General features: G+C 51.7%; 1 protein-coding gene across 2 annotated transcripts; it reads right to left on the bottom strand.

Annotated features, from left to right (window-relative positions):
* Nucleotides 1-2,405: 2,405 nt before the first annotated feature.
* Nucleotides 2,406-9,584, bottom strand: TSPYL2 (TSPY like 2). 2 transcript variants are annotated; one of them, XM_068533992.1, is made up of 7 exons: nt 8,637-9,584; nt 7,289-7,366; nt 7,050-7,161; nt 6,818-6,963; nt 6,592-6,689; nt 5,422-6,263; nt 2,406-3,108 (listed from the first exon to the last, which is right to left on the bottom strand). In XM_068533992.1, the coding sequence occupies exons 1-7, from the start codon at nt 9,438-9,440 to the stop codon at nt 2,954-2,956; spliced, it is 2,235 nt and encodes a 744-aa protein (XP_068390093.1). In that variant the 5' UTR covers nt 9,441-9,584; the 3' UTR covers nt 2,406-2,953. The 2 variants fall into 2 exon arrangements, with proteins under 2 accessions (XP_068390093.1, XP_068390094.1); XM_068533993.1 differs by having other exon boundaries at nt 7,289-7,399; nt 9,267-9,584.
* Nucleotides 9,585-9,829: the final 245 nt, after the last annotated feature.

The following is a 9,829-nucleotide window of genomic DNA, read 5'->3' as shown; positions in this document are numbered from 1 at the left end:
ATTTGATTAGAGAAACAGAGAGGAATTAGGTAAGAGCATGATGAAGGCCAGGCTTCAGAGGTCTGCTTCAAGGCTAGACTCCATCTTGGGATCTTAGGCTGGTTGCTTCTCCTGGGCTGATCCCCCAGCATGATTAGCCTATTTGCAGATGGGAAAACTGAGACCCTCTATAGAGGGTGAGGAAGTCACGTTGTGAGCCAGAGTATATTGAGACAAGGATACCCAGGCCGTCTCTCTCTTGAACTGACTGGGATCCTCTTGCCAGGCTGACCTCTTCCTGGCCCACTCCAGGTCCTTTGCCCCTCCTGCTTCCCCTGCCCCTCCACTTCATCACATGCTCATTGGGACTGGCTCCAGATACTGCACATAGGTGTCTCTTCTCTCTGCACAAGATGCCTTGACTCAGCATCCTGCACTCTCAGCTCTGGCCCTGGGGCAAGATGTTCTCCTTTCTGAGCCAGAGTCTCCTCTATCCACTTCTGACAGTGTGGTCCCAGGTCAGAACCAGAGGCATCCAAGCTTCCATGCTCTCCCCAAAACATTCATCAGAATCTGGAGTACGTCCAAGATCTGGTATTCCAACCATTTCACAGAGGAGGTCCCACAGCAACCTGGCAGTCATACCTGACTTCTCTCAATCCCTCTCTTCCTATACCTAAAGCCTGTTGATTCCAGCATCTTAAAATCACAGAATACACACATTTCTCGTACAGGAGAATTCCAATTAATTTATGTAGATACTTCCCCCTCGAGGAGTTGGGAGGATAACTCCCCACTCCCTAAGCACGGGCTACACTTAGTGGCTTCCTTCCAAAGAGTACAGTATGGAAGGTGGGGGAATGGAGTAATTTTACAGTGGAGAAACCTGACATATACTACCTAAGCCAGGTGATCAAGTTAACATCAACAGTGATAAGGCATATCGATAGCGTGTACCCTTGATAGGATATGAAGAGAATGGTACTTTATTTCTGTGGTCTTCCTTTCCCAAACCCATAACCCCAGTCTAATCATGAGGAAAACATCAGACAAATCCCAGTTGAGGGACATTCTGCAAAATACCTGACTAGTAGTCCTCAAATATTGATGACTCCAGGTCATCAAAAACAAGAAAAGTGTGAGAAACTGTCACAGCCAAGAGAAGTCTATGGCAACATGATGATTAAATGTAATGTTGTGTCCTGGATGGCATCCTGGAACAGAAAAAGGAAATTTGGTAAAAAACTAAGGAAATCTGAACAAAATATGGAATTTAGTTAATAATAATGTATTGATATTTGTTCATCAGTTGTGACAGATGTATCATACTAATGTAAGACGTTAACAATAGGGGAAACTGGCTGTAGGGTATACGGACACTCTCTGTATTATCTTTGCGATAATTCTGTAAATCTAAAACTTCTAAAAGAAAAAATTTATTTAAAAAACCTTCCATATTGCCCCCATCACGCCACTCTCACCTTAGGTATAGCGTCAGCTTCCTCACTGCTCTCCCTCCCTCCAATCCATGCTCCGGGCAGCCAGCAGAGGGCATTCTGTAAAACGCAAATCTGACCGAGTCTGAAGACTTCCAGCAAAGTTAAGGGCGTTGGATGGAAAGTTTGGGAGGTATATTACAGAAGACATACCCAGATGTCTGTGTAAATTATCGTTATGATCCAGAAAGAATCTGAGAGGTTTTTCTGGTGTCCGTGGAAATAAAGTTACTGTAGCCAAAATTTAAAGCCACTGGGCCTTTCAGACGCCCAACTCCCGACCACCCCCCCACCCCCGGTCACACAGCTACATAGTAATTTTCCTTTGCTTTTCTTTTATCTCTATGCAAACTCCCCAGCCTGGGCTGTCTTTTCTTGCCTTCTCTCCCAGGTCCAGCTCCAAGGATCCTGCACCCTCTTCCTAAGACGAGAGAGCACTCCGGCATTATTGGATTGTGAAGTCCCGACCGATATCATTTTTATTTTACTACATGCGGACAAGAAAAATGGATTCCTCTGGCTCCCCCACACTCAGCTCATACTAGGCCCGAGGAAAGGTTTGACGCACGATAAATAAAAAGATGAATCACTGAATAAATGGATGTTCTAGGGCTCAGGGCGTTCCTCTGCGCCTGCGCGGAGGGGAAGGCGTGGGATGCTGTTTGCTACCTGCCTGGGTCTGCTGCGGCCGCCCGGAGAGGGAGGGGCTTCCTCGGCCTCGCCCTGCCATTGGCCAGGATGGTCCGCATTGGCCTGACGCAACATTTCTGCGGTCCCGCGGAGCTCGCCCCCAGCCAGCCACCCCCACCCCCAGCAACTACCATCTTGCAGGCCACTGCGTAGACGAGGCGGCTGCTTGCGGGCCTGTGGGAAGGGAGACTGGCTGCTGGGGACCGCGCACCGGGTGGGACAAAAGACTCGAAGCAGCACTTTGAATTTGCTCAGAATTTTATTAGGATTACCAGGGTTCACAGGGAACGAGGCGGGACTTCTGGGGGAGGGGGACCAGAATACAGCAATGGCGAAGCGGCCTTGCATAGACACCGAGGCGGGCTAGCGGGCACAGCGGGGAAGGGCGAGGGATGGAGGGAAAGAGAGAGACGGGAGAACAGGGTGGCGGCAGAGACCCCCAAGGCCACAGCGGCCCTCCCCGCTTTGGGATCAAGGGTGTCCACTCCACACAGCACGAGGAGGGGGATAGAGGGGCCCTGACCAAGGCATCACAATAAATACGTTTAGCAGCACACAGAAGCCTGCGGGAGAGGAGGGCCAAAAGGAAGGGGGAATCCCCCTTTCCCTCCCCCCAAAATAAGAACTCTGCAATTACTAAACCATAAAAATAAACTTTTAAACCCGTGTACGAAGTCAGTCATCCCCCAGAAGTGTAATATGGGGCCGCTCGGCCCTAGCTGATAGGGAGGGCAAATGGGGCAGGGGGAGAGGGATATAGAGAGGCAGCCCCCGCAAGGGTAAGACATTTATCCCGTTTTGCCCCTCTTCCCTGGGTTGGCCCAAGGGTTTGGGACCTGAAGCACCTCCTCCATGTCAGAGTCTTCCCCTCCTTCTGAGTCTTCGATTCCTTCCTCCTCACTTCCTTCCTCATCATCACTGTCCTCACCTTCTTGCTCACTGCCTGTACAGGGGAGAGAGAAGTAAGGAGGGGAAAATGGAGGAGGATGGTTAGGTGGACAGGTAGATGTCACTCTTAATAGGGAACAGAGCCCACAGTCAGGGCTTCTGAGGGGCGGGACCATTCACCAAAAGCCTCTGCTTGGAACAAGCAGCCAAGTCTGTGTGAACTCAAGTCCAGAAAGTAAGGGCGAGTGGGAGGGAAGCAGGAAGGCAGAGTGGGATGCCTCTGTCCTATCAAAATTGATACATCTCTGAAAGTAGCTTTTTCACCCCCTGTATACAATGTGTGTCTCTTCCTGAGCTCTGACCTCAGCTGAATAAAACTTCTGTTCATCCAGAGGCAGCTCCCTCTCTCTTTCTCCCCAGTCTGATCCCAATAGGCCTCAGTCTGTCTTCTTCAGCCCAATTCCCCACCCCGGCTCCCACCCTAGGGTTGTACAAATAATTCTGCCTCCCCTTCTCTGAAAGAAGAGATGCCACCGAGTAGGAGGGGATGGGGCCGGCAATTCCCTCTGTTTCCCTACCTAGAGATATGTCTAGATTGTGTCTACTCGCTTATTCAATTCCTCCTTCCTCAGTGCCCTCAATGGAAGTTTGCCAGGGATCCCATGGTCAAAACCCCCAGGAGTGGTTGGTCTTCCTGCACCTTCCACCTACCCCAGGGGGCTGCCTCTCCTCCATCTGCCTGCCTACAGCCAGGCTCAAACATATCCCTTGTGTGCCTTCTGCCATCCCCTTCCTAGCCAAGGTTTGACTCTACTGCCTTAACCCCTGTTCATTCCCTCCCCATTCCTACTGTGGTCTGGCTCTACCCCCACCAATCCACTGAACCTACTCTTTCCAAGGTCACAGATGATCTATTCAGCCCCCAATCCGATGGACACATCCCAGTCCTCATTTTACTTGACCTTTCAGGAGCACTGAACACCAGTGACAATCCCCTCCTTCTTAGAATGTTCCACGACCTAGTGCTCCTCCTAAGTCTACCCTCTCAGAGCCTCAGTTTCCCCATCTATAAAAGGAGGATTAGTAGTACCTACCTCGTAAGAATTGCTGTGAGGATTAAATTAGTCAAAGCAAGAAAACCATTTAGAATAGTGCCTGGCACATAGTAAATACTTCATTAATGTTAATTGGACCCAATTAACGTTAACCGGCCCCAGAATCCAGAGGTAGGATTCTGCTCTGGCTTATCTCCTTTCTTTACAATTTCTGACTTCCCAGGCATATCACCAACCACCTGCCTCTAAGCCACCCATACCTTATGTCCAACAAGCCCTTCCAACTCCATGTTCCTCCCTGCATCCCATCAATCCCACCACCATGCCCTTCCCCGTCCCAGGAAATGGTGCCTCCTTTGGAGAGTCATCCAGGCCAGAACCAAACCTAGCAGTCACCTTAAATACCGCCTTCTCCCTCAACCCCCCATATGCAACCCTTCTTCAGCATTTCCCAAAATGTATTCTTTGGTGGACAGTGAACAATGGCCTTTGTGATCAAGATGTTTGGGAAATGCTGACTTCCACAATGTTTAAATAGGTTTCTTAGAGCAGGACTTATCAGAGCCTTTAAGGTGCCAATGTACATGTGACTCTACATAAGGATATTATTGTATGCAGTATTTCCCCAACATATTTGACCACTGAACCTTTTTGTGAGCAGCTTTTGGAACCAGTGAAGGGTCCTCAGATGACAATTTGGGAAACCCTGCCCAACATACCATGCATTTTCACCCTTCCAGGTTCTTTTTCATGTGATCCCTTCCACCAAGAATGCCCCATAATGCCCCTTAATGTGAAGGCAGCCTCCAATTCAAATGTCACTTCTTTTCTCTAGCTCTCTCCTTCTTGATTCTGGAGATAGAATTAGCTCCTCCCTCCTCTGGACTCACTGAGCACACTGTTCACTTCACCCCCAGCTCCCCAAACAAGCCTGGGAGTTCCCAGAAGGCCAGGGCTGGGTACAGAGTGTGCTGAATTGCAATATGTTTGCCATTTTTTTCCCTCTTTCTGTGTGAGAACCTGTCTTACTTAGTATACCACCCACTGCCTCCTATCTCTTCTCTCTGCTTCATTTGTCTTGTGCTCTGTTACAACCTATCTACCCATCACCAAGAATTGAAATTTGTTTTGGTTTTGTTACATTTGTGAGCTAAATGTTCCCTGACCTTGCTCTGTTTAAAAACTTACTCAGAATGCTTTTTTTTTTTCTCTACAAGAGCAGATTGTGCTCATGCTTTGATACTCTGACCATGGGCAGATTTTCTCTGAGAGAAGAGAAAGGAGGTAAGACAAGAGGTGAGGGTCTAGCTCACCTTCCTCACTGCCCTCCTCCTCTTCTTCCTCCACTGATGATTCTTCTACGGAGATGTTCTCTACCTCGTCCTCATAGTCATCCTGGTTGGTGCTGTTATGGTGATCCTTGTCAGAGTCTTCAAGGTCATTCTCATAGTCTTCAATGTCTCTGTCATCATCATCGCTGCCTTCATTGTCACCTTCATTGCCATCATCATCACTACCTTCATTGTCACCTTCGTTGCCATCATTATCTTCAATGTCACTGCCGTCATTGTCTCCATTGTCACTGTCGCTGCTGTCCTGGTTGCTGCCGTTGCTGCTGTGGTTGCCACCTTTGGGGTTCTCATCATCACCATTGGGGTTCTCGTCACCATCAGTGTTCTCATCGTTATCATCAGTGTTCTCTTCGTTGTCATCAGGGTTCTCTTCATTGTCATCAGTGTTGTTGTCTTCAGGGTTCTCACTGTTGTCATCGGGGTTCTCATTGTTGTCATCAGGATTCTCATTGTTGTCATTGGTACTCTCATTGTTGTCAGTGGTCTCGTTGTCATCAGCACTCTCATTGTTATCAGTGGTTTCGTTGTCATCGGGGCTCTCGTTGTTAGTGGTCTCACTGTCAATGCTCTCATTGTGGTCAGGGCACTCGCTGTCACAGAGGCTCTCGCTGATGTCAGTTATCTCGTTGTCAGTGGTCTCGAAGCAGTCAGTGGTCTCCATGAAGTCAGAGATCTTGATGTCATGAATGGTCTCATTGTCGGTGATACCATCACTGTCTGAGGTCTCTCCAATAATGTCTTCCATGATGTGATAGTCATCAGAGTCTTCCACGATCACCACCTCATATTCATCCCTGTTTTTACTGTGGGGAAGCCTGGGGTTGAGTATAGGGTTGGTGGGAGGTGGTGTACCCAGAGCAGACACTGAAAGGTGGTAAGTAACTGGGGAGGCAGTAGGCTACAGGGGTTCCCAGGGACGAGGCTAGGTGGGGAGAGTCCCATTTCTGCCCCTGACTACATAACCTCAGGCCGATCACACCCCATTTCTGGGCATCACTCCCCACTTGTAAAACATAGTGGACTGGATTATCTCAAAGGTCCCTTTTGGCTCTACAAATACTGTGTGACACTAGCCTAGTCTTTGCCCCACCCCTAACAAACCACCTCTCAGCCACCAACCCCCACCATCACCTTTCTTCCTTTTCTTGCTTCTTTCTTCTTGCCCTGTAGCCCCCTTCTCCCATCATGTAGTAGCGCACAGGGTTAACCCACAGGTCATTCTTGATAATCTGTTGAAAGAGACGGGGGAAGGGAGAACAGAGTTATGAGTACAAGCCACACAGCCTACTCCCAATACTCCACGCACCCAGGGGCAAGCTAGCAAGGCCTTCCCTGGCAATGCCAGGAGGGGCCCCACCTCAGCAATCCTGTCGGCCTCTGGGAGGCTATGGTTTGAGAACCAGCTGAAGAAGCTGTGGCTGGCATCCTGGTTCCTGTGCCTGTGGGCCTGAGGTTCCTGGCCCCGGTGCCAGCGAATTGGGGTGGAGTGAGACACCAGCCGGCCTGGGGGGAAAGGAGGCTATGGAGAGGGCGCTGGACAAGGATAGATGGGGTGGGGGGCATGAATTTGCTCTGGGACTGCCTCTTACCCGAGCGATTGCGCTGGAACTCCTTGACGATCACCATATTTGTGAAGTAGGGGTTTGTCTGGAAGTACAGCTTCATTTTGTAGCCCATGGAGATATGTCTGAGATCCTGTACCTGCTCAGGGTGGGGGTAATGGTGGAATTCCCACCACACCGTGACCCCTCCCACCCAACCCCCCCTCACCTCCAAGGACCAGATTCCTTGCCCGGTCCTGGTAGAAAAGATATCTCTTTGGCCTGACCTGCAGATTGGTCAAGTAGCGGAAAATGTCTTCATCGCGTTGGTTGATCAAGATTGAAATTTTGGGGTGGTTGAGGAACTGATGGAGGGAGCAGTTTAGGTCAAGGAGTGACTGTTCAATGAGAAGGAGGGAAGGAAGGCCAGTCAGGGCTAGGCAGGGCAGAACAAAAGAGAGGCTGGAGCAGGAGAATTCCTTTTGTGGTCAATGGGACATGACCCATACTTTTATTCCCATGATACTGTCTGTGTGGTAAGAGCCTATGTTTATAAAATGTCAAACCTCTGTATTAAGTGGCCTTGCCATGGTTCATAATTGCTGTGTGTTTGGGTGCTGGGAGTCTATGTCCAAGTGATGTTGTGTCTCTGGGTGCTGAGGGCTTGTGTTCACAAGACATTGTGTGTCTGGGGGCTGAAGGCCCATGTGCAAATGATGCTATATCTGGTTGCTGAGGGCCTGTCATCACACGATGTTATATATATTTGGGTGTTATGGGTCTGTGTCCACATGATGTTGTGTATCTGGGTCTGAGGGTTTGTGTCCAGGTGATGCTATGGTCTGTGTACTGAGGACCTGTGGCCACATAATACTGTACCTGGGTGCTGAGGGCCTGTGATCATGTGATACTTTGCATGAGAGTGCCAAGGGTCTGTGTCCATATAATTCTATTAGGATGTTAAATCCATGTGTTCCTAACATGTTGCATGGTCCCCTAGAGATAAACTTATCACCAATAGTGAATTCTTGTTATTTTGCCCTTTCCTTCATTTAACTCCTTTCTCTCCATTCCTGGGTACTCCTTCTCCTGATCCTTCAGGGCTCCAGCCCCTTTCTAGTCCCCTCCTCTCCAGCCAGGATTGGGGTCTCCCTAGTATCTAAGCAGAGACCTAGGCTTGCACAGCCATGTGTGACTTGGGCACCCTTTCTGGGCCATTTCTCTGCTGTGTGCCCTTCTCCTCCCTCTTCACTGTCTCTGAGTCAGTTTATCTTCTGTGTGACCCTCCCCTCCTCCTTTCACCATCTCTGGTCCAATTTTTCTGCTGTGTGCCCCTCTACTATCCTCCCCCTTTCACCGTCTGTGATCCATTTTCTTTTATGCTATGCTCCTCCTCTCCCCCTTTCCCATCTGTGGTCCAATTTTTATGCTGTGTGCCCCCCTCCCCCCTTCACCATCTCTAGTCCAGCTTCTCTGATGTTTTGCCACACTCCTTCCATCCCTCCTCCACCAGACCTCGTCATTCTTCCAATAGGGGCCCGCCCCCACACCCTTTCACCCAGCCTGTCCCTCCCCCCACCGCCCCCCATTTCTGGTCATGGGCTCCTGGCCCATGAATATAGATGACAAGGATACTGCTTTGACCCAGAAGCCTGGGATATGCTGGATGATGAGATCTCTGCGCTCCAGGAAGGGTCTTCGCATCTGGATGAACTTGCGCTTGAGACGGAGGAAGGCCTTGCCCGCCTTGATATTCACCGCCTCCAGGTCCAGCTGAATGTTTTCCAGCGCCTGCAGGATGCACTCTATCTTCTCGGCATTCTTCTCTCGGCTTTCCCTCTTCACCTTCCTGGGCTTCCTCTTCCTCCTCCTCCTCCTCTTCCTCACACTTTCCTTTTCATCCTCGTCGTCGTCTTCCACGATGATGACGGTCTCTTCTCTCCCCCTTGGACCGGCTAACCTCTGGTACCCCCGCCCCCCTGCGCTACAGGTTTCTAGGGCCTTCTCTCCTGCAAAGCTGCTGGGCTCCGTCACCTGGAAGTCAATCTCCAGGCTTCCCCCAGAAACCTCCGAGGGAGAAAGCGTTTCCAGGCTCTCCGTGGGAGGGGGCGCCCCCCCGTACCCTGACTCGATCGCGGGCTCCCAGCCGGGACCCCCAGCCCCCAGGGTGAAGTACGCGCGGATCCCCCCCTCCTCCAGAATGACATAGGGCGGCGGCGGGGGCAGAGCGGGGCCCAGTCCCACCCCCCTCATGTCAGCCAGCACCTGTGCCGCCTCGGTTTCCTCCCGGAGCCTCGGGCGCTGCTGAGGTGGAGGCAGGGGCAGGCGCAAGAGAGGTGGCGGAGGCGGCGGCGGCGGCGGCGGCAGCTCGCTCTGAGGGGACTCGGAGCTACTGAGGCGGCGGGCCTTGGCCGGAGGCCCCTCATCCGGGCCGTCCATGGTGACCGCGTTCGCACAGCTCAGGGGCTCGCGCTCGCCCCTTCGCTCTCAGTCAGGCCGCCGCTGCCTGTCACACCTGAGGCAGAACCGCGCCTCACGCGACCAGCTCTGCTCTCAGCCTCGCTCTGGCGCTCCCTCCCACAGCGCCTGCCCTACTCCCTCCGCGCCAAGCGCCAGACCCCGCCCCCTCGCTGACGCCAGGGGCCATCCCGCCTCTCCATTGGCTGCCAGCCGCCGCGGCTGCGCTCGCGGCCCCCCGCCCCCTGCCCGCTCGCACGCAATCTGCTTGCCAACACCGCACCTCATCACTTTCCCATTGGCTCCCCTCGGGCCCGCCAATCACCGGGCCACCTCCCTCAGCGACCTTAGAGACGGTGCAGGACGATTGG

Source organism: Eschrichtius robustus, chromosome X, assembly GCF_028021215.1.
Source record: "Eschrichtius robustus isolate mEscRob2 chromosome X, mEscRob2.pri, whole genome shotgun sequence".
NCBI lineage: Eukaryota > Metazoa > Chordata > Mammalia > Artiodactyla > Eschrichtiidae > Eschrichtius > Eschrichtius robustus.
This window is presented reverse-complemented; position numbering and strand designations above follow the sequence as displayed.

Bases quoted from the DNA above. Each gene is read 5' to 3' on its own strand.
- TSPYL2 (XM_068533992.1), bottom strand. From the start codon at position 9,440: ATGGACGGCCCGGATGAGGGGCCTCCGGCCAAGGCCCGCCGCCTCAGT. The intron at 7,367-8,636 runs GTATCCTTGTCA...TCCCTCCATCAG, and splicing joins CAGGCTTCTGGGTCAAAGCA to TTCCTCAACCACCCCAAAAT. The intron at 6,690-6,817 runs GTGGGGCCCCTC...CTCTTTCAACAG, and splicing joins AGGCCGACAGGATTGCTGAG to ATTATCAAGAATGACCTGTG.